Raw genomic sequence first — 25,859 nt, forward strand, 5'->3', positions numbered from 1 at the left:
GACCTCAGATGATCTGCCCACTTCGGCCTCCCAAAGTGCTAGGATTGCAGGCGTGAGCCACCGTGCCCAGGTGGTAGATTATTAATTTTTAAATGGTGAGCCAGTTTTACATACCTGGAATAAATCCCACTTAGTTATGGTATACAATTCTTTTCATACATTGCTGGATTCAATTTGCTTATATTCTGTTGAGAATTTTTTACTCTAAGTTTATGATATACTATTCTGTAGGGTTTTTAAAAATGATGTGTTGTCTGATTCGGGTATTAGGATAATACTAGCCTCATAAACTACGTTGGGAAGTGTTTCCTCTTCTTCTATTTTCTGAAAGCAACTGTATAAAATTGGTGTCAATTTAAAAAATCTTTGGTAGAATTCTCCACTGAAACCATATGAATCCAGAAATTTGTTTTTCAAGTGCTTTGTAATGATAAATTCAGCTTATTTGATGGCTATAGGTCTATTCAGATTTTCTACCTTTAAATTTATATTTAGGTTTATTTATTTTTGAGATGGAGTCTTGGTCTGTCTCCCAGGCTGGAATGCAATGGCATGATCTTAGCTCACCACAACCTATGCCTCTGGGGTTCAGGCGATTCTCCTGTCTCAATCTCCAGAATAGCTGGGATTACAGGCACATGTCACCACAACAGGTTAATTTTTGTATTTTTAGTAGAGACAGGGTTTCACCATGTTGTCCAGGCTGGTCTAAACACCTGACCTCAAGTGATCTGCCCACCTTGGCCTCCTAAAGTGCTGGGATTACAGGCATGAGCCACCACACCCAGCCCAGATAGTGTATGTTTATTTTAGTTGAATTTTAGTTATTTATGGTTTCTGAAGGACTGGTTCATCCTTCTCACTTGTCACATTTATGAATACAAGTTTTTAATATTTGCTTATTATATTTTTAATTGCTGCAAGTTCTGTCATAATATCATGTATCTCATTGGTATCTCCTTTCTTGTCCTCATCAGTCTTGCTAAAAGCTTGCAAATTTCACTGCTTTTATTAAAGAACACGCTTTTTGCTTTATGGACTTTTCTTCTGTCGCTTTCCTATTTTCAAGTTCACAGATTGTTGGTGTAGGTCTTTATTACTTCCTTCCACTTGCTTGTGGTTTGGTTTTTCTATTCTTTTCTGGCTTCTTGGTTGGGAACTTACTTGAGAACTTCTTTTCATTTCAAATATAAGCATTTAAGGCCATAAATTTCCAGCTCTGCACTGCTTTAGCTTCATCCCACATACTTTACTATGTTGTGCTTTCATTTTCATCTAGTTTTTGCTTTGAGACTTCTTCTTTGATTCATAGATTACCTAAGAGATACGTTGTTTAATTTTCCTGTTGTTTTTCTACTACTAATTTCTACTTGATTTCATTATGGTCAGAGAAAATATTGTATATGATTACAGTTCCTTCAGATGCATTAAGGTTTGTGTTATGGTTCAATATATGGTCTACCTTTGTGAATAGTTGTATAGACACTTGGGGAAAAAAGTGTTCTACTGTTATTAAGTAGAGTTCAATATAAATTAATTAGATCATGTTAGCTGATTGTATTGTTCAGACCTTCTAAATTCTTGCTTATTTTGTTTAATAACCCTATCAGTTGCTGAGAGTGGGTCCCCAACTGCAATTGTAAATTTATTCATTTCTTTTTTCTGCTCTATCAGTTATTGCTTCATGTGTTTTGAGGCTCTCCTGTCTGGTGTATGGACATTTAGGATCATTATGTCTTCCTGGTGAGTTGAACATTTTATCAGTACATAATGTCTTGCTCTGTCTCTAGTAAATTTCTTTACTCCCTACTTCATCAGACATTAATATAGCTACCCCTGCCTTTATTTTTTAAATTACTGTTTGCATGATATATTATTTTCCATCCTTTTACTTTCAGCATACCTCTTATTGATTTTGAAGTGAGTTTCTTGTAAGCAGCATATAGTTGGGTTATTTTTTTTTAATGCACTTTTTCTTTGGATTGGTTTATTGAGGCTATTTACATTTAAAGTAATTATTGATGTTAGCCTTTAAGTCTGACATTTTATTATTTGCTTTCTGTTTTTTCCTTTGGCTCTTGGTCCTCTGTTTCTCTCTTCTTTCTGTCCTGTGGCTTACTTGAACACTTTTTAGGACTCCATTTTTATTTATTTATATTTTGGTTGTATCTCTGTATACAAACATAGTGGTTGCCATTAATATTATAATGATATATGTATGTGACTTATGGCAGACAATTTACTGGTATCAGCATTTAACATCCCTACTTTCAAATATCACAGTTTTTAGCATCAGATGATTATAATTTGTTTCAGTCATCAAATATGATTTAAAAAGCTAATGAAGAAAATGATAATGTAACGATTAATTTTATGTGTCAACTTGACTGGGTCACTGGATGTTCAGATATTTGGTTACACATTATTCTGGGTATTTCTTCCTGCCTGACTGCCTTCCACCTGTGACATTAGTTTTTTTTTTCCCTGCCTTCAGACTCAAATTGAAACATTAGCTCCTCTTGGGTCTTGAGTCAGCCAGCCCTCAGGCTAGAACTACACCATCAAATCTTCTGAATCTCATGTTTTTTGAACTTAGGCTAGAATGACACCATTGGCTGTCCTGAGTCTCTAGATATCCTACAGATCTTGAAAATTAGAGGCCTCCATAATTGTGTGAGCTAATTCCTTTCTCCTACAGGTTCTGCTTCTCTGGAGAACCCTACTACAGGTAGTTTATTATGTACCATATTTCTGTTCTTTCCATTGTTCTTTCTTCTTTCCTTCTCAAAGCTCCAAGATTCATTCTTTTATCATTTCCTTTCTAGTTGAAAAATTTCTTTTAGCCAATATTTAAGGATACACCTGTTAATGATAGATTATGCTGCCTAGTACAAACCCCATCTCATGTGATGATATTTAATTTCAGGCAGTATGAAGTGACTTTCCCCAGAGCTGCATCTAGATTTGGGGTGGGTTGAGGAGGGTACTTACAGGCTTACATGGTTCCAGGGCTCAGGTAGGAGTGTTTATGGCCTGGCTGTCACTTCTGCACATGGACATCTGCTGAGGCATGTTTATTTCTGTCTGATATTTAGTCATTAGTTCATGCAGGAACTGTGAGGTATTTCTGTGCTGTGTTACATGTAAAACACTATCCTGCCACTGTCCCAGTCCAACAGAAAAGACCATGTCCCTGTGGTTCCCAGGTTCTACCAGCAGCTTCGGTACTCCCTAAGCCCACAGGAAATCATAAGATTGCCTCAGCTCCACCTGCCCACCCTTGCTAGGGGCCAGGAACACCAGGGTCTTACTGTCTTTGTGGACCGTTCTGTGAGACAGAAACTCACAACTACTTTTTCTGGAAGCCAAGACCCATCTGTGGTTTCTGTTATTTCCACTTACCCCTTGGAACTGGATGGGGAAAGCATTAGGGATCTTTAATATGCAAACTAAGTTACTTCAGCTCTTTTTGCTTCCCCTTTGAGTCTCTCTTCCACAGCCCAGAGTATTCATAAAACGTTTGGCTAGGGAGACAGCGCTGAGAAAAGGATTTTGCTGCTACTTATCATAAGTCCCTTGCTCACTTTGGTACATTGATTACACACACACACATACACACACACAGCAGACTGGTTTCAGGTACACTCTAAGAATCTTCCTGTTGTTCTAAAGCTCAGATCTAAAAGTTCTGTAAATACCCTGAATACTAAATTTGGCAGAAGACTTCCAGTGGCTAGGGGTCAGCCACCTTTTATTACTAGAAACATGTCTCAACCATCACCCTGTGGACCCAATTCCCATCCATGCCAACTCCAACACGATAAAACCAACCCAGAAGAGGGGAAGTCACCTCTTAAATTAACAGTTCTTGGGAAGAATATCTACAACACATATTTTTCTCTACAGGGGTGAAATGGGCTTCGATTTTCTCCCCTGTGTTTGTTTTCTGGGACTGTTGTAACAAAGTACCACAAACTAAGTGGCTTACACAACAGAAATTTATCATCTTATAGTTCTAGAGGCTAGAAGTAAAAAAAAAATCAATGTGTTACTTGGGTTGGTTCCTTCTGAGGGCTGTGAGGGAAGGATCTATTCCAGGACTCTCTCCTTGGCTTGTAGATGGCTGTCTTCTCGCTGTATCTCTTCTCACATCATCTTCCCTCTCTGTGCGTATCTGTCTGTGTCCAAATTTCTGGGTTTTTTTTTTTTGTAAGGATATCAGTCACATAGGATTACAGCCCACCTTAATGATTTCATTCCTCTGTAAAGACCCTTGCTCTAAATAAGGTCATATTCTGAGGTACTGAGGGTTAGAATTCCAATATATCTTTTTTTTTATTTTGTGGAGAAACACAATTCAACACTTAATACTCTCTGAAGCCAAGTGATGGGCAAAAAAGGAAGACCAGCATTTTGTTTCCTGTTTAAGTGCCTGCTTTGTCAGTGAGCTTGCCAGCCTCCCCTGTGCTACCTAAGCAGGAAAGAAAGCCCCCCACAATCCACTCCACCTGTACTTGCCTAGGCCCCAGCAGTTCCAGGTTTTCAAGAGGAATGTTCATTCTCAGATGGATTCTGACCTCAATCTCCAAGCATTGATGCACATGAGAACAGAGGACACAATCTTGTCAGGACTACCATAGTGCAGAAGAAAGAGGCACATACAGTCAAGGAATGAAGGCTTTTGCTAACAACTATGAGCAAGCTGGAAGATGCAGCTATCTCACAAGGGACTCTCAATGCCTAAGGGACCACCTGGGGGATCCCTTCATCCACAGGGTCTGTTAGGAGGATGTATGAGCCACAGAGACAGCCAAAATAGTAGTCAGCAATTAAGAACAGCATTGCCACCTTACAGAGGCTGTAAGGTAAGGTAAACCTCCGCCTTTTCATCCTTCTGTTTTCCCACCACTAGGCTGAAGAGCAGGCTGAGGCAGGGGTAGGGTAGAAGCTCATGTGCCCAGCCCTCCGCTCTAAGTTCTAGAGTCCATCTAGACAAATCTTAATTTGGCAATAAAATGTTGTTTTTATAAATAGAGTTGAATCTTCTAAATCAAGGAATCTTTCTGAATATACAAAAGTGAAAAGTTATGAGTTGAGAGAGTGTTAAGAGAGCTGCTACCCAGCGAAACACAAATTTGATAGATCAAAAGTGAGGAAAGTGACCAAAAAAAATGAAATGATGTCAGGCTTGAACCTCATTAAGTGGAGACTCTAAATAGTAGATAGTGTACACATGCACACATGATAGCACTAGGTATATTCTGCTTTAGTTCCTGCTGTTTCACTTAGCATTATATCACGGACAATTTCTCCTATCACGAGATATTCTTCAGAAATATAATTTTTAATGACTATGGTATTCATAGATATTTACACTCTAACAGATGCAATTCAAACTTTTACTCAGGCTATTTGTGCTCTAACTTAGGTATCAGTTTTGAACCTAACACTAAATATATATATATAATGTACAATATTATTAATTAATAATATATATTATTATATACAATATAATATATAATATTTTTCTCTACAGGGGTGAAGTGGGCTTCGATTTGTTATATATTATATATTATTGAATAATATAATATTATACTTTTATATATATATATATATTTTTTTTTTTTTTTTACTTTTTTGAGATGGAGTCTTGCTCTGTTGCCCAGGTTGGAGTGCAGTGGCACAATCTCCGCTCAATGCAACCTCCACCTCCTGGGTTCAAACAATTTTCCTGCCTCAGCCTCCTGAGTAGCTGGGATTACAGGTGTGTGCCACCATGCCTGGCTAATTTTTGTGATTTTAGTAGATACGGGGTTTCACCATGTTGCCCAGGCTGGTCTTGAACTCCTGGCCTCAAGCCCCAAAGTGCTGAGATTACAGGCGTGAGTCACTGTGCCCGGCTGTAACACTAACTATATTTTTAATATATAACTATAGGTAAATCAATACACCTTGGAATAATTATAATTATCATAATAAATAGAAAATGGAAAAATAATTTTCTACTATTATAAGTGTGTATTTTATATCCTGTAAGCCCCTTTACTTTCTTTCACAGTATGTTAAATATTGACTGAAGAAAACAATTTAATGACATTAAATCATCAACAGAGTAAAAAGTAGTTAGATTTGGCTTGAAATACAAAAATTATTTATTTACAGCACACCAAGAACCATGTAACAGCACTGAGTGAAATTTCAACAAATGTTTTCTCTGTATCATCTCACTTCAAGCTGGGGCCTCATTACAGAACAAACCCTTGCTAGAGCAGGATTTGGAGCTCTTCCCCCACATTTGGGAGGAGGCTTATCTTGGCCTCCCACCTCAACCCTTGGGAGGAAGTCCGCCTTTTGTAGAAATCTTCATCATGGATAACGATACATTTCACATTTTTCTTTAACTCTGTCACAGTGAAGATACCCAATGACCAGCAATGTAGAGGAGGAGGGGCTGCCCAAGAACAACATAAAGGATGTGAAAGATTGTTTAGAATTCAGGGCAGAGGCAGAAATGCAAAAATTCCTGAGCTTCTGCCTCTATCCAGCCCACAAGGAAAGGGTGAGAGGCAAGAGAAAGTGATAGATGATGGTGCTGGATTTCAGAGGGAAGCCTTGTTGGTTTTGGCAATGCCTGTTCCTATTGTTAGAACACCCAGCACACTGCTGGCAACTCTCTAAAAGAATATGACAAGTTTAACATGCAAAATTAATGCTCTTCTCCTGCATCATAGGATGTTATAAATAAAGCCGTAGCTTTTTATACACTATCAAATGGTATGCCACCCAATAGAAAGAAGATAAAGGAAACCCAAGAAAGCTAATTTTAAGAGAGGGAAAAAATGACATCACTGATGCATTTTAAACACACTTCAAAATACATTCAGAAGTGTTCACACATTGTGGGGATACAGGAAGTCTCTGGCCCCATATACAAATTGCGCGCGTGTGTGTACATGTGTGTGTGCCAGTGTATGTCAGTGGGTGTAACAAATATTTCGAGACGTGACAAACAGTTCATGGATTTTACCTGTGGGAGAAAGAGTACATGTTTTCATGGTGGCCCAGTTTTAAGGTAAAAATTAAGTCTTGTTCTAAATCCTTCATTTTCCAGACCAGGACCATCTCTCCCCATGGCACATGGAACCCAGGACCCTGCCTCCTACCTGTGCTGCTGTTGCTGCTGGGGCTGGCCTGGGCGGGCGGTGGGGGCTGCCCATCACTCAGCTGCTTCACTCGTTTGCGGTGGGATTTGCCGTTGGAATGCACCTGAGCCTGGGCTGCAGAGTTCAGCTGGATGTTGCACACCTCACAGAAGGAGAAAAGAATTTTCTTTTTCTCTTTGCTCAACTGGTCCTCAGGCCTGTCGTTCTTTATCCCCTTTTCTTCAAAGCCCCGTAGAAAATTTGCCATATTCATGATTCCATCTTCAAGATGGTTGTCAGGGCTTAAGGAGTACCTCATGCCTAAAAATCAAAACAAGTACAAGTGCTTCTGAAATTATATAACCCTTCTAATTTTCTAGTATGATTACAATTCATCTTTAATGGTTTGTTTAAGTTAAAAGTTGCCCAGCTACCCAGTGGTTACTCCTAGAAAAATAATCATCAGAAGTACCTAAGTAAGCAAGTATGGTCTTTCAACGTGAGTTCCTTGTGCCTGGTCGTTTTGGAACAGAAGTTCCTTTCGCCTGGAGCCCTTTTACCCCATCCTTGCCCATCTTCCCATCACCTCCCACCCTCTTTACTCTTTTAACTTCCCACCCATGAGATCTCTGCTGGCAAATTACCTTCTACATGAAACCCTTTCTGACCCTGGACACAAGGCAAGATCTGGTTATATGCTCACATCGTGCTATGTGACACCTATCAGAGTATGCATTTCTTAGGTAATTGTGCACTTACTTGGCTTATGTCTGTCTCCCCATTAGAGTATAAGCTCTATGAGGACAGTCACTTCATCTCTGGATATCCCTTAGGCCTACAACTGCACCTTTTACATAATAGGCATTCAAATTTTATTGAAGGAATGAATAAATGATGGTATGAATCTGGGATTGTGAAAATGTTCATGTGCAGACACAAACGTATACACAATCAGCATACACCTGGGCATATACAAACAGATACATGCCTTAACTGCAGGGGAGGTAACAAAGAACAAAACACCGTATGTCTGCAACTTACATTGGGCTGTGTTCTAAACGTCCCTTGATAAGTCAGCCGACAGGAATTTGGACATATTTTCTTATCCTTATAGTGAAACAAGTTGTTTCGTTACATTAGCCCATTAACATCAATTTAATATTTGATGGAGTTGAAATGTAGAACATCTGAAATACAGAATAATATAAAATTTTAGTAAACTGGTAATTGAAAAAGAATAAAATAGAATAAGACACAATTTTGTATATTTTTAAGTATTGTTATTTTCTTCATTTGTTTAGATAAAAGTACAGAGGTAGATTACAGACTAAGGGAAGATTCAAAAAGGATTTTCAAAACTTTGAGACCCTTGGTTGATGAAGATTGTCTTGACATTTTTTTTTTCAGTGCCATTTTATGTAATTTTTCATTTTAGTTAATACCAGGAATACCAGCATTTTCAAAATTATCGGTGGGATTATAACAATGTTTTGGTTTACAATTTGAATAAATAAAAAGACACTTCCCAAAAAAAAAGGGGAGGGGAATTTGGCAAAAATTAAGGGAAAAGGGTATGTGTGAGGAAGGATGGCTGAGGTGGCAGTGCTGTGCCATAAGAGATGAAGAGTTTATATGAAGGAAGGATCGTGGCTTGTAAGGGACTTCTGCTTATAGAACAAACAAAGCAAGGCATTGGCTTTCAACAGTCCTTTTGATCCAAGTTTTCTCAGAGCTCTAAGAAAAGGAATGAGCTACTAGAGACAAGTCCATATTTGGAGTGTTCACAAGCAGGATGTTTAAAATTCAGAAAAGGCATAACCATAAAACCAGATATTGATTCTAATGTACAGTATGCCAAAAAATCTCCTTGTACATACCCATACATCCAATTGTGAAGGTTGTTTGAACACTTAATTTCGATATGCAAAATCTACTTGTCCCTTTTAATTCTTTAACCTGATAATGCCATTTTAAGGAACTCTGTTACACAAAATTTTCCAAGTCAATCTATTCCTTTTAGCTCCGGCCTTAAAGTCTGCTCAAACTATGCAGAAATCAGGTTTAAGCAGTTCCTGTAGCTAAGCTACAGAAAATAATTCAGCTATAATTGAAATGGGGTTTGAACTGCACATAAATATTTTTTCTTTTATTCCTTAAACCTAAGATATTATGTTATCACAAAGTCACTTTTCTCATACAACTTAAGAAAATATCAGTGCTGTATTAGTTATGTTCAAATATCTATATCTTCTCTTAAAATATTAAAACACATAATAAGAATTAGTTGAAATAAGTAAGTGATTTTTAAAATGAGCTCATTACTAACATTTTGCCCTGTCTAGAAAACTAATCCACTGTGAAACATAAGAAAAGCCAGTAACGTTTAACCTTGCAGAACGAGGCCAGGCACCATCGTACTCAATCATTGAAACCTAAGTTTATATTTCAACTCAAGCAAGCAAGATCCTTGACTCAGCGGAGAACTGTTGACACTTTCATCTGACAATTTAACCTCGGAGGTGCCCAGGCTTGTCCATATTGCAAACTAATACATGGTATTTCACAGACGCGAGACATACATCATAATGTTCCTACGACTCTTTTGTTTGCATTATCTTATAAAAAATAAAGCCATGTTACCTGTGCTTTTATGATTGTCATTTATCCTGGAAAGTATTCTACTTTTGATTTATTTAAATATACATATTTTAAGTAGGAAGAAAGAAATATTTCATATAAAATAAATGGCTCTTCTAGAATTCTGTAACCTTTCAGAGTACCAGCATCTTTCGTAACCTTTCAACTGTATTTTACCTTCTCCAAGAGTTACTCTCACAAGTGATCTCCCAAACCTCCAACATCACATTCATGGGCCACTCTAGAAAAGATCCAATGCCTGGGGGTGGGGTATGCATTCTGTTCACCAAATCCCAATTTATTAGTCCTAGTTCTGCCTTCACACTTCCTTCTCTCTCAGGGGAAAATAAGGTCAGCTTCTGTTAATAGCCACTTGCAACTAAAGTATATTTAGCTGCAGAGGTCTTGGGGAAAAGACCTAGAGGTGGCAGAAAGGCAAGCTATCAGAGTCTCAGCATCCACTTTTGGCCTGAGATGATATAATTTCTAGGCTTATAATATGTGTGAATGTGATAACATTTATAATGTCAGCTTTCTCGCTAAGGGGAAAGTAACAGTGAGTTTAAATGGAAGAAGAGAGAAAAATCTCACTTTCTATTTTAAAGTTTTTCATCAGACTATCTTAATTACATGTTTCACTTGAGTGGGAGAGAAGGACCTTCGGGGGTGTCTGATTTTAAACAGAGCAGTGGGCAGCACTGTGCTTTGGACTGCCAGGAATGACTGTAAGAAAAGTCAGGAAAACTGAACCAAAAATTCTATGCTTTTTTTGTATTATTTCACCAGATTAGATGACCAACAACTTAACATTTGTAAGAGAATAAGATATTTTAGTGCAGGCAAAAGAATGAGAAAAGGTTGGTTCTTGAGTTGCTGCTTTTGGAGAAAAGAGCTGATGAATTCAAACTGGACAGTCAGGGAATATCCAAAGGAGTGATTTTAAATCACTAGGAGGCAATCCATCAGGAAATTTTCCAATGTTACAACTTTCCCTAGGATTTTCCCTGACCTGCATTGTTATCCAATTGTTTTCTATAATTATTTGAAAAAAATATATGACACTGATCTGGGGGTAAAGACATCTCTGTTGCACATGTACAGTAATACATTCTTTGACACAGAGTGGCCTCATCAGATGGAGAACAAGTTAAGAGACTGCCTCCCCTTCTATGTAAGTGTGAAAAGGCTCATTTTCCAACTCAAGTCAATCAGTTTTATCCACTTCCCATTAATTCCTTAACCCCTAACAACTTGGCTTGCAACTCCTTTCCACAGGTAGTGCTTGTCTTTGCAAAGTCACTATAAACACTTCTAATTGCCAAATCCAAGATGGCCGTTTCCTTACTCCCCACTTTCCCTGATGTCCTCGTGATGCTCCCTCGCCAGGGTCTCTTCCCACCTCTGCATTCCTGAGGCATCGTGTTCACAAAGTTAGCACAACACACAATTCTTATATTATTGGTTTAATTATTTATATAGTTTTATGACATGTATATGGTTTTACTTATTCACTCGCTCATTTCAGTATATTGTTACAGACTAGGTAGGCAGAGGGCAGGACGCCAGGGAGAAAACAGTGAACGTGGTCAAGGAGATGTCTGAGAGGACCAAACAATCCAATGAGAAATACAGAGGAGAAAACAAGAAAGGTACAACAAAGAACAATAAATTCTTTGGAAAGGTATACATTTTCTTCCCTTGCTAGATTTTAAGCTCCTTGAGTATAAAAACTATGTTTTATTCATCTTTGTATCCTCAGCATCTAAGATTGTGTTTTGTATAAAATAGGCACTTAATCAATGTTGGCTGAATAAATGAATGCGCTGTATTTGTGTGGGACGGTGTGAGGTGAGCGGGGTGGGAGGTCAGTGTGATGTGTGTGTATATGTGTTTTATGTGTTTGTGGTCTGTGGTATATGTGATGTGTAGTGTGTAGGGTGTGTGTGGTATGTGCTGGGGTGTATAGGTGTGGAGTGTGTGTGATATGTGTGTGGTCTGTGTATGGTATTATGTGAGTGTGATGTGTATGAGTGTGGTGTGCATGGCGTATGAAGTATGTATGGTATGTGTGGGGGATGTATGGGGAGTGTAGGAGGTATATGGGTGTAGTGGGGGGTGTGTGTGATATATGTAGTGTGTGTAGTATGTGTGTGGTATGGGCGTGGGGTGTATGCGTGTGTGGCATTGGTGGTGAACACAATAATGAAGGTCAATGTTTTCTTTCTTTTTTTTTTTGTTTTGAGACAGAGTCTCGCTGTGTCACCCAGGCTGGAATGCAGTGGTGCCACCTTGGCTCACTGCAACCTCCACCTCCTGGGTTCAAGCGATTCTCCTGCCTCAGCCTCCTGAGCAGCTGGGACTACAGGCACACACCACCACATCCAGCTAATTTTTGTATTTTTAGTAGAGACAGGGTTCCACAATGTTGGCCAGGATGGTCTCGATCTCCTGACCTTGTGATCCACCTGCCTTGGCTTCCCAAAGTGCTGGGATTACAGGCATGAGCCACTGCACCCAGCCAAGGTCAATGTTTTCTAATTATTTTAGCTTGTATGTGGGCTAGGCACACAGCTGTTTGCATTCTAAGATTAGGAATGGTAATAACGGTGTGCTCCCCAAGGAAAAAGCATCATCACTCATCTGCAAACTAAAATCCCAACTGTTTAGGACAGTCTTTCATCCTGTAATTAAAAATAAGGCTTAAAGTTCAAATTCTGACAAAACATGGGTATACTGCGTCAGCATCCATGTGACATTAGCTCTTTCCTGCAACCAACTTTCTCAGGCAATGGAACACAGGGTATTGTGGGAAAGTTTGGGGAATACTTTGTGAAAATTAAAACACGTAGATGGAGAAGATATAAGGCTCTGGCATTGCTTTTTACCCATTTAACTATGTTGAAATGCCAGTACTGCCTCCTGAACTTCTATGCATAGGGAGGCAAAAAGTTGAGTTCTGAGTACCAGACTACAAACAATTTCTTTCCCCAAAATACAGTTTCGGAGAAAACTAAGAGAATGTTCAGAGAAAACTAGAGAATGTTCATTTCACTGAATGTTTTGGTATATTTCATAATAGGATTCAGATATGAGAGGCTGTATTTGATCCAATTCAACTAATCATTTATTAAACACTGATTATAGACAATACGCTATACTTGGCCCTATGGTTAAAGAAATGTATAAAATTAAGAACCTTAAAAAATAAAAAGCTTGTGATACACTAGAAGAGGCAATCCTTCTGCTACTTGTTGTTTAGGAGAGTGACTATGGAGAACTCTCTGAATAACAGTCCCCAAAATACTTTGAACTTTTTACATTTGAATGAAATTATTGCTTAGTAATTGATTTCACTAGACAGTTTTTTGGTCTCATTTTTTCCCCCAAGTACTTACTGGCACTTTGTTGAGTACTAGTGAAATAGATTTTAATTGGGGTGCTCTGGTCTAGTGTGACTCCCAAGAGATTGGAATTATTTGACATCAATGGATGAGTCAGAAAAACTGACATTTAAATGTTACTAGCAGTTTGTTTCCCTTGTGGAAAAATTTTGAACTCAGCTTTGGAGGTGCACTACTTCTTTATTTTGGAAAAAGCATCTTAGAGGATCTTCATATTATATAAAGGTAAAGCATAGACGCTATTCTGCAATGGAGGCTCTGGAGATAATATAGCTCCAAGGAACTTAATCTGCTTTCCACAATCATATAAAAGGTTGTCTTCACTGTGACACAGCTGCATCTCTGCAAATTATCTTTTCTTTCATAAAATATTTCTTTCCTGCAAGTGGATTTAAATTGTATTGTCCCTGAAAGTTTTTGTTAGATGCTGGGAGATGAATGTGTTCAAGTAGTTAACTACAGGAGATCAGTGGGGACTGGAAGCTGCAAGAACATGAACACATCTTACCTCCAAAAGAACAGCCTGGAATTGTTGAAGCTTGAACTGGACTATACTGCATGGACCCCATATTTGGGGTCATTCCTGATTGAATAAACCCAACTTTGGAGAAAGTACTGATGTTGTTCTGAATTATCCTAAGAACTAAAGAGAAAGATCACACGTTTGTAGAAGGGTGCGAGAAGGAAGAGATGTTTTCATTGTCAGTCTTGCCAGAAGATTGACAGGGGGCAGGAAACGGACACTGAGAGGTATGAGACTGTGACTGTCTCTGGGCCTGAGGGAACAGGAGGCCTAGGATCCAGACATATGAATCTTGTTCCAGGCATTCCTGCTGTGGAAGGGTAAGCTGACCCTTGAAACGGGGTGACAGGCCTGAGACCGGGCAGAGAAGATTTTGCACAATACAAAACACCTGAGGAGGGTTTTGGTCCATGCAGGGAACCCCCATATCTATTTACAATTGTTGAAGTATCCTCTTGTATAACATCCCACACTTTTAAAAAAAATCTTCAAACCATCAGTGAAGTCATGCAAACAACCCAATTGATCTTCCTATTACTGTGGTGAATTGTGCAAGAGTCTGGGATGGCATCTGGGGTGAAAGCCATATATGGAAGAGTAGGAACAATGGGCTGAGGGATGCTAGTGACCAACGACAAGGAAGTTAGTGGTCCAAAACCACACAGCTGGTTAAGATGTTGAACAACAACTGGCTTGGGATATCTCAGGGGCTCAAAAAATGTTCAGGATGGGAAACTGATAAAACATTGGAATTCTTGCAGCTAGTAGGGGAGATATTTGAACTATTTTTTGAATTAGGTAAATGATGGGCAAACAGGCTGGGACATTTATGTTACCTAAATGTAAAGACGATAAGGCTACTTTATTCTCACTTATTATTGTAGATCCAAAGCCAATCAGATGTCTAGCACTTACAAGGTTCTCCACAAATCTTTGACAAAATAACATAAGTGTTACGGTTAATTCAGCTATAGTTCAGCTTCAGCCAAAAGCTGATAGTTAATTTGTTCCTGGCCTTCAGAAGATCCAACTGTTCAGCACCTATGTAAATCAGTATCTTTTCCAGCATACTTGTTCATCAAAGTATCTCAAGTTATGGTCACATACAAATAGTATAATGATGACAATAATGAGAACAAGGAATGGATTTTATTTTTAATGCAAGAATATCAATTGTATATGTATATTTCAGATAAAACTAGAATTGAAAGTATTATTTTATGCTTATGACATTGAGACTCTATCGGTAGAAGGAAAAGTATTTCTTCTTACAAGCATAAAATGTCACAATAATTAACATGAAAGCTGTTAATTTCATGAAAAAACAATTACAAAATTTCTTAATTAGTTAAATAGAAAAATAAATTGACAGCTAAATGTAGCACTAGCTAAGTAACTATGGACAAAACATATACATACTTTGAAATACACATATCTATAAACAAATACTATTAGGATGGAAATTATATTATACTATAACTCTAATCTTTGTAATGATATTAAATAAATACTTAAGCATTTTTTTTTTATTTCATGAAGGCATGAACTTTTCTAGGAGAAAACGGAATCTATTTGAGAATTATTCTCATCTTTTAAAGATGAATTAAAAGCAAAAGATCAGCTTTGCTACCTCTAAATAAATTATTACCTCAAAAAGATAATTAAGTAATACTTAACTCATAACACAATTTTTACTTCCTCATATCAAGAGGTTTTTTTTTCTTTTTTTTTTTTTTTTTTTTTTTTTTTTTTTGGAGAGGGCAGCGGGGATGCATGCTTGCTCTGTTGCCCAGGCTGGCAGGCAGTGGCACGATCTAGGCATGCTGCAACCTCTGCCTCCTGGGTTCAAGCAATTCTCCCACTTCAGCCTCGCAAGTAGCTGGAATTGCAGGTATGTGCCACCATGCCCGGCTAATTTTTGTATTTTTAGTGGAGACAGGGTTTCACCATGTTGTCCGGGCTGGTCTCAAACACCTGAGCTCAAGTGATCCGCCTGCCTCATCCTCCCTAAGTGTCAAGAGTTATTTTTAATCATAGAATTGGGCTTTATTCTTAGTCAAATACTGATTTTAACAGTTAGCTTTTGGTATTCAACCAAAATGTGTATGCAGTATACCCCCAGCTATGAGAACAAACAATCTTTATTGACTGGGCTCCATAGTCTTCTTTATATGAGGAAGTCTAGATTCCATTCTCCCTCCACCCTGCAGGGCACTGCTGTGCAGCATGAAACAGCAGCAGAGCACAAGACAGCAAACTGCAAAATATAACCAACATAAAAACCTGGGCAAGGGCAGATCTTGCAGCTCTGTTCCTCCTACTACGATTTCCAGGGCTGGAGTGTAATCATATACACTTTCCTAAGAGGGTCCTGGAAGCACTCCAGCAAGTCAATAGCTGAGTCTTCCTGGGAGGTGGGACTGAGCTCTCCTACCTGCTATGGAACATTCTATGGGTGGAAAGGAACACAAGCAATTGAACGGATGGATTCCTACAAGACAGACCCATCCATCAAGGAAGTAATATTTTCAGTTCACTGAATTCTCAGGTCACCTTTACAAGTTTACAAACAAGAATGGTATTCTCTGGATTTTGCTTTGTGGGAAAGTATAGGTAGAGTCAATCAAAGAGAACACATTACATAGTCTAGTTTTATTTCCAGTCATAATTTCTATATGGTCCATCTAAACACATTTTTGAAATTATTGCATTTTTATTTATTATAAAAGTAATTTATATCATTCTAGAAATTCTGGAGAATACAAAGAACAGAAAAAAGATTGGAGAAAAATCTTCCATATTCCTACCTAAGTGAACCACAGTTTGTTACACGTGCATAACAACAACAACAAAAAAGTGAACCAAAAATATTATATGTTTACTTCTGGTCTTTTTCATTTATAATTGATACACAATAATCATTCATGTTTATTTCTAGCCTTTTAAATGTGCATATGGTTTTCACAGAGTTCCGGTTAAATAACAGACTTGTTGAGAGTTGAAATACATAAACGTATTAGGACTGAGCTCTTAAATTGATTATATTCAACTACAATTTCATTAACAAGAAGTTGATGATCTGTTTTCCTCTTGTATGGATCAAATGCAACTGTAACCAGTATTCTAAAAATCATAGTGCTGTAACAGGGGTTGCCTTGGTCAGGGCGGTCAGACAAGATGTGATGATGGTGAAACTAAGAGCTAAAGAATGAAGAGCAGTAGAGGGAAAAACACTGCAGGCAAAGGAGATCCTATGTACAAAGGTCCACAAGCGAGATGAAAGATGGCAGGTGTGACAAACTAAAAGCAGCCTAGTCCATCTAGAGTGGAGAGAGCAGGGCAGAATGAGATGTGAAATAAAGCTGCAGAGCAGAGCAGAGCGGGGCCCGGCCGTTCATGCAGGCCTTTGCAGGCCAATGTGAGCTGTCAGTCTAGGGAAAGTGCAGAAGTGCCTTAAACTGGGGGCCTGATATGATCAGATTTGAGCTGTGAAAAAAACCACAGCTGGATTCAAAAATAGGGTGCAGAATAGAGAAGGTGTCATGTGGATGCGGACAAGTTCAGGACTATTTCAATTTTCCAGGCGAGAGAAAATGGCACCCGGACCTGGAGGGTGATGGTGACAGCAGTGGAAGAAGTGGATTAATTCCAAACACTTGGATAAGAAACATCCCATCCACATGTCTTGGATTAGGTGGGCCTGGCGGCAGAGGGAGAGACTAGTGTCAAGTATGACTCCATGGTTCTAACCCCTGACTGGGTCTTGAAAGTACCTGGGCACAAAAAAATGATAAATATGCGAGGTAATGGATATGTTACTTACCTTAACTTAGCCATTCCACAATGCACCCATATATTAAAACATGATGTTTATATATTTTTTATTCATTAAAGACATAATTTTTAAGTACCTAGCACAGTTTTTAAAAATATTGATGCCAGACTCCCATCGCTACAGATTCTGATTTAATTGGTTGCTGCTGGGGTTGGAAGAGAGGGTAAGTGGGTGTGGCAGCTGGGCCTAGTAGCATAACCCTTCACAGGGGATTCTAATGGGCAGCCAATGTTGAGAACCACTGCGCTAGATTGCCGCTATTTGAGAGTAGGTTCTTCTCTAGTCTGAGACCCTACTGGGCAGCCAACAACAGACTTTACCCTGCCACCAACAAGATGTGGAAAGAGCATTCAATTGCTTCATGTTAGAGAATGAACAACAGTATTTCCAGGGTCTCCTTTGCTCCTAGAAAAGACACAAAAGTCCAGGCTGTTTGTTCCAGAACCTTCTTCTCAAATCATGGATGCTTCCCTCTCATCTCTAAGGCACAGGTGTCCTACAGGGCTGGCAAGATGGGGCTTCCTGACCCACACCATGGCTGGGAAGCTAGAGTCCCATACAAAATTCTCAGGAGTTAAGCCCAGCTCTCATTCTCTAATTTGAAGAATTTCTTTGAATAAACATCACACTGCCTCTCTGCTTCCTTGTGTTTTCTGTTTTCCACACTTCCATTCTGTCTCCTTGGAGTAACTGTCACTTGGTTTCCAGCACATACCTGGAACTGAATCAAATGTGCCATGACCTTGTTTGAACCTCATCCCTGACTGTAGGCAACTTCCCTACTAATTCCCTTCTCTCCCAGTTAAGAAAACCTTTTATTCCAAACATCACAATAGGGTATTCCTCCTAACTCTTCCTGAAAGGTTTGTTGACAATACGTATTTGGAAAATCAAGTATATGTAAGGATAATTTTTCCAAAAGTGGCATGTAGAAATATTTGAGAAATATTAATTTAGGATAACTTATTGCCAAAGACAACTGTTTTCTTAGGCAATAAATTGATACTGTATTTGTAATAAAAATAATCAAACTTAAATAGGCTAGTCAAATGAATAATCAGACAAATAAGAGCACTTTTGCCCAGGGAAAATGCTAAATTGAACAAAATGCCCAGTCAACAGATTAAACTGGGACTGCCCCAGGTAAAATGGAGCATGTGGTCACCCTATACTTAAAATTACTTTGCATTTTCTTATTACAAAACTAATTTATTTACTCTCCCCAATTAATCTGTAGATTCAATGCAATATTACCCAAAATCCCGGCAGGTTTACTTTTTGCAAACTGACAACATGATTCTGAAATGTATATAAAAGGTAAACGAACCAAGAATAGCCAGGGCAATTCTGAAGAACAATGAAGAAGCAGGACTTACACTAAGTCACAGCATATTATGAGGTTCTATTAATTAAGACAGTCTCGTTTTGGCCCAAGGGAAAATAAACTGACCAATGTAACAGAAGTAAGAGTCCAGACACACACACACCCCCGCATATATATATTAATCTGATTTATGACAATACTGACAAAGGTAACTTATGACAAAGTGGTAAAAAGATAGTAATTTCAATGAATGGAGTAAGTTGCTTGAATATACATATTGGAAAAATTATCTTGATCCTCACCTTCACTGTATGTCAATTCCAGAAGGATTGCAAATCTAAATGTTAAAGAAAAAATAATCAAGTTTTTAAAGGAAAAGAGAACATCTTCATGACTCTGGAGTAGGCAAAGACGTAGAAAGTATTAACTATAAGAGAAAAAATTGGGGCACACTAAAATTAAAATTGTTTCTTCAAAGAAAAACAACCAACACAAACTACTATGAACACCTCTATATACACAAAGTAGAAAGACTAGAAGAGATGGATAAATTCCTGGACACATTCATCCTGCCAAGACTGAGCCAGGAAGATATTGATTCCCTGAACAGACCAATAACAAACTCTGAAATTGAATCAGTTGTAAATAGCATATCAATAACAACAACAAAAAAGCCCGAGACCTGAGGGATTCATAGCCAAATTCTACCAGATATACAAAGAAGAGCTGGTACCATTCCTATAGAAACTATTCCAAAAAAACTGAGGAGGAAGGACTCCTCCCCAACTCATTCTGCGAGGCCAGCATCATCTTGATACCAAAACCTGGCACAGGCACACACATACAGAAAAGGAAACTTTCAGGACAATATCCTTGGGTGAACATTGATGCAAACATCCTCAACAAAATACTTGCAAACGGAATCCAGTAGTACATCAAAAAGTGAATCTACCATGATAAAGTAGGCCTCATCCCTGGGATGTAAGGTTGGTTCAACACATGCAAATTAATAAATGTGATTTATCACATAAGCAGAACTAAAAACAAAAACCACATGATTATCTCAACAGACATAGAAAAGTTTTTTGATAAACTTCAACACCCCTTCATGTTAAAAACCTGCAATAAGGTCGGGCACGGTGGCTGAAGCCTGTAATCCCAGCACTTTGGGAGGCCGAGACGGGCAGATCACCAGGTCAGGAGATCGAGACCATCCTGGCTAACATGGTGAAACCTCATCTCTATTAAAAAAATACAAAAAACTAGCCGGGCATGGTGGCGGGTGCCTGTAGTCCCAGCTACTCGGGAGGCTGAGGCAGGAGAATGGCATGAACCCGGAAGGTGGAGCTTGCAGTGAGCTGAGATCCGGCCACTGCACTCCAGCCTGGGTGACAGAGCGAGATTCCATCTCAAAAAAAAAAAAAAAAAAAAAAAAACCTGCAATAAACTAGGTATTGAAGGAACATACCTCCAAATAATAAGAGCCATCTATGACAAACCCACAGCAACATTTTACTGAATGGGCAAAAGCTGGAAGCATTCTCATTAAAAACCAGCAAAAGTCAAGGATGGCCTCTCTCACTATTTCTATTCAACATAGTATTGGAAGTCCTGGCCAGAGCAATCAGACAAGGGAATGAAACAAACAGCATCCAAACACGAATAGATGAAATCAAACTATCTGTTTGCAGATGATATGATTCTATATCTAGAAAACTCCATAGTCTCAGAAAAGCTCCTTCAGCTGATAAACAACTTCAGCAAAGTTTCAGGATATAAAATCAATGTTCAAAAACCACTAGCATTCTTAATACCAATAATAGCCAAACTGAGAATCAAATCAGAAAGGCAGCCCATTTACAACTGCCACAAAAGAAGTAAAGTATCTAGGAATACCATTAACCAGGGAGGTGAAAGATCTATATGATGGGAATTACAAAACACTGCTCAAAGAAACGAGAGAAGACACAAACTAATGGAAAAACATCCCATGCTCATGGATAGGAAGACTCAGTATCATTCAAATGGCTATACTGCCCAAAGCAATTTACAGATTCAATGCTATTCCTATCAAACTACCAATGACATTCTTCAGAGGACTAGAAAACAATATTTTAAAATTCATATGGAACCAAAAAATAGCCCGAATAGCCAAGGCAATCTTAAGCAAAAAGAGCAAAGCTGGAAGCACCACATTACCCAACTTCAAATTATACTACAGGGCTACAGTAACCAAAACAGCATAGTACTGGTACAAAAATAGGTGCTTTGACCAATGGAACAGAATATAGCGCCCAAAAATAAGGCCATACGTCTACAAGCATCTGATCTTTGACAAAGCTGACAAAAACAAGCAATGGGGAGTAGATTCCCTGTTCGATAAATTGTGCTGCGATAACTTGCTAGCCATATGCAGGAGATTGAAGCTGGACCCCTTCCTTACACCATATATAAAAATCAACCCAAGATAGATTAAAGACTTAAATGTAAAATCCAAGACTATAAAAACCCTGGAAGACAACCTAGGCAATACCATCCCGGACAGAGGAACTGGCAAAGATTTCATGACAATGACACCAAAAGCAATCACAACAAAAACAAAAATTGCCAGGTGGGATCTAATTAAACTGAAGAGCTTCTGCACAGCAAAAGAAACTATCAACAGAGTAAACAGACAACCTACAGTATGGGAGAAAATATTTGCAAACTATGCATCTGACTAAGGTCTAATATCCAGCATCTATAAGGAACTTAAACAAATTTACAAGAGAAAAACAACTCCATTAAAAAGTGGGCAAAGGACATGACAGTCACTTCTCAAAAGAAGACATACATGCAGCCAAGAAGCATATGAAAAAAAGCTCAATGTGACCGATCATTAGAGAAATGCAAATCAAAACTACAATGAGATACCATCTTACACAAATCAGAATGGTGATTATTAAACAGTCAAAAAATAACAGATGCTGGTGAAGGTGCACAGAAAAGGGAACACTTATATATACTGTTGCTGGGAGGATAAATTGGTTCAACCATTGTGGAATGCAGTATGGCGATTCCTCAAAGAGCTAAAAGCAGAACTAGCATCTGACCCAGCAATTCCGTTACTGGGTATATACCAAAAGGAATATAAATCATTCTGTCATAAAAACCAATGCACATGAATACTCACTGCAGCACTATTCACAATAGTAAAGACATGGAATTAACCTAAATGCCCATCAATGACAGCCTGGATAAAGAATATGTGGTAAATGTACACCTTGGAATATTATGCAGCCATAAAAAAGAATGAGGTCATGTAACATGGATGGAGCTAGAGGCTATCATCTTGAGCAAAGTAATGCAAGAACAGAAAACTGAATACTGCATGTTCTCACTTGTAAGTGAAATGGTAAGAACTTGTGAACACAAAGAAGGGAACAGCAGACACTGGGATCTACTTTAGGGGGAAGAATGGGAAGAGGGAGAGCAGCAGAAAAGCTAACTATTGGGTACTTGGCTTAATACGTGAGTGGTGAAATAATCTGTACAACAAACCTCTGTTCATGTGTTTACCTATGTAACACACTTTCACATGTACCCCCGAACCCAAAATACAAATTAAAAACAGAATAAAACTGTTGCTTCATCTAAATATAACATTAAGATATTTAAGAGGCAACTCCCAGAGTGGAAAAAGATATGTGCAATACATATATACAACACATTACTCTCATATGAAAACGCCTTTAAATCAACAAGCAGAAAACCCAATAGAAAAATGAACAAAAACTGTGAATTCAGAAAAGATGTATCCCAGTGGCAGATAAACATGTGAAAAGGCACTCAACCTCATTTGTCATCAGGGAAATGCAAATTAAAGCCACAATGTGATATCATTATCTTCACCAGTGTGGTTAAAGTAAAAATGACAGAAAATATGTGTTTTATGAAGATGTGCAGCAATCAAAACTTGTATATGTAGGTGGAAGTATAAAGTGGTACAGCCATTTTGGAAACTGGCAGTGTCTACTAAGCTAAGCATATGTATCATCTAAGACACAGCAATTTTAATCTTAGGTATACTATGTCCAACAGAAATATGTATATATCTTCACCAAATGGATACATATTCACTATAATGTTCATAGAAGCACGACTTATAATAGTTCCAAACTCAAAAGTACCCAAATATAATATATTTACCCATTCACAGAATCTCAAGATTAATATTGAGCAAAATAAGCCGATCCAGAAGTTTACAAATTATACAATGTCATCTATTTACATAAAGCATGAAACCATGTAAAACAAATCAATGCTCTTAGAAGTCAGGCTAGTCATTAGCTTGGAGGAGGTGAAGGTTCAACGGGATGGGTAATGACTTGAAGAAAGCACAACCCAGACTGATACATGTTCAAATTGAGGTATACTCAATTTGTAGAAATCCATCGATCTGTACATTTACAATAGGCATACATTTCTGGATGTATACCATACTTTAATAAAATTATTAAAAGTTATATGTTCACAAAGAAAATTTATTATTTAAGAAATACATTTTGAAAGTCTATGGCTACCATCAACAGTGAGTCCTCTGGTGAATCCAAACAAAATAAATCTGGAAAGGATTTGCCATTTTGATGCCATTAAGAACATTTGTGATTCACAGGAGGAGCTCAAAATATCAGCATTCACAGGAACTTGGAAGAAGTTAATTCTAACCCTCATGGATGACTTTGAGGGGTTCAAGAAACACTTAAGTGGAGGAAGTAACTGCAGGTGTGATGGAAACAGCAAGAGAAGTAGAATTAGAAGTGGAGGCTGAAAATGTGACTGAACTGCTACAATCTCATGAAAAAATTTTAATGAATGAGGAGTTGCTTCTTATGGATGAACAAAGAAAGTGGTCTCTTGAGATGGAATCTTGGTAAAGATGCTGTGAACATTGTTGTAATGACATTAAATAATTTAGAATATTTCATAAATTTAGTTGATAAAGCAGCAGCAGGTTTTGAGAAAATTGATTGCAATTTTGAAAGAAGTTCTAATGTGGATAAACTGTTATCAAACAGCATTGCATGCTATAGAGAAATCTTTTGTGAAAGAAAGAGTACATTGATGTAGCAAATTTCATTGTTGTGGTTTAAGAAATTGCCACTGCCACCCCAACCTTCAGCAGTCACCACCCTGATCAGTCAGCAGCCGTCAACACTGAGGTAAAACCCTCCACCAGCAAAAACACTGTGACTCACTGAAGGCTCAGATGATCATCAGCATTTTGTGCAATATTTTTCACTTAAGGTATGTATATTTTTTAGATATGATTATAGTATAAACATAACTTTTACATGGCTGAGAAACCAATAAATCTGTGTGGCTTGCTTTATTGGGATAGTTGTTATTTCTACTGTGGTGGTCTGGAATCCAACCCATGATATATCTGAGGTATGGCTATATTTTTAGAGTATATTTTTCTAGTTTTATAAATGTAATTATATATTTACAAAAATCCAATTGCTCTGCATATGATTTTGTTTTCCACTTTTTCAATTATGAATATCTTTCCATGCATTAAACATTCATCTTCAACAACAGTCCTAATAACAGCAAAATATCCACAATATAGAGATACTTTAGCCAAACTGAGGTCTGATTCCTGGGTTGTAGTGACCCTAGGAGGAGAGAACATGGGCAAGACTAGAGAATCTTAGGTAATCCCCCTGAAGGCATTGGTAGCCACTTGTCCCAAATACCTTCAGATGTAAGAGGCTTAGGGACCACCTAAAACCACTTCATTTTCCCCGGAGCCTAAAGACAGTGATATGACATATTTCTTTCTTTTTCCTTTTTGTTTTTGTTTTTCATTTTTGACTAAAGATATTTAGAATTTTTTTTTTTTTTTTTTTTGTATTTGTGCCTTCATGTATATCCACCATTATTCCCTTAGGATAAGTTTCTGGAAGTAGAATTCCTAGGTGCACTTTTAATACGTATTGCCAATTTGATCTCCAGATTAGCTATACCAATTTACACTTCTATCAGCACTGTATGAGAGTGTTTGTGTCTTACTCTCACAATACGACAAAGCTGGTTAAAGAGCTCAATCTGAAAAGCATAGCATATTTTCAAATGCACTTATTTGCAATAATTGAGTAGTTTTTCACATGCATATTAATCACATATTATAGCTTTTATTTGTGAATTTCCTATGCATGACCTTTGCTTTTTTCCCCATTGGAACTTATATTTCATTATTATAAGGGATTTTTTTTGTATATTTAACACATAAACTCTGTCTCTCAAATATTTACAAATATTTTCCCATTTATCTTTAATTTTGTTCGTAATGATTTTTGGATCATTATGGATGTATTTAAGTTTTTATTTTTAATATATTCAAATCTATCCACCTTTTCATTTTTGACCTCTGCCTTTAGCTTAGAAAAAGTGTTCCTGGCTGTTATAGAAATTTTTAATATTGAAAAATAATTTTATATTTGTCATTATAGATTTAAACATGATACATAGTAGAAAACGTATAGAAGTATAAAAGCCTTAAAACCAATACAATATCTCTTAATATTGGTAAGGACATATGGCATCTTGGACTACTGTGTAAATGGCTGTGGCCACTATTGGGTATTTACATTGGAAGCCAATCAGGAAGATAATAGCAGGAAAGTTTCTTGTTAGACCCTAGCAAAATATTTCTTCTTAAAGACTGTCCTCTTCAACTCATTGAAAGGGACTAGGCTGTATCTTGGAGACCATTCCAGTGTAATCTTATCAGAAGCAGAACAGGGCTGTCTAGTTTCCATTCGAGAGTTCTGACTCTAAAGGAGCTGAACACATGTTCAGTAAGTAACATCTGTTTCCAATACACTTCTCTCCTTGCTTCACCTGCAAGTTGTGGACACTAGGGGTTTGCCTATTTCACTGCTCTGAAAGTTAAAAGATAAATTGTGAAACACAGCAAGTATCAGATAAAGGAATGGCTCTATAATTAATTCAC

At 37.8% G+C, this 25,859-nt stretch overlaps 1 protein-coding gene across 6 annotated transcripts in view; it reads right to left on the reverse strand.

Annotated features, from left to right (window-relative positions):
- Positions 1-25,859, reverse strand: part of ZNF385B (zinc finger protein 385B) — a 422,701-nt gene that overhangs the window by 317,264 nt on the left and 79,578 nt on the right. For all 6 annotated transcript variants that reach the window (XR_003122125.1, XM_025404509.1, XM_025404502.1 and 3 more), the window contains 2 exons: positions 8,184-8,329; positions 7,164-7,463 (listed from right to left, as the gene is read on the reverse strand). Coding sequence is in view for 5 of the 6 variants with exons in the window: in XM_025404502.1 (XP_025260287.1) it covers positions 7,164-7,461 (298 nt within the window). In the remaining variant the exon portion in view is untranslated. The remainder of the gene's footprint in view (positions 1-7,163; positions 7,464-8,183; positions 8,330-25,859) is intronic.

This window comes from Theropithecus gelada, chromosome 12, assembly GCF_003255815.1.
Source record: "Theropithecus gelada isolate Dixy chromosome 12, Tgel_1.0, whole genome shotgun sequence".
Taxonomy (NCBI): domain Eukaryota; kingdom Metazoa; phylum Chordata; class Mammalia; order Primates; family Cercopithecidae; genus Theropithecus; species Theropithecus gelada.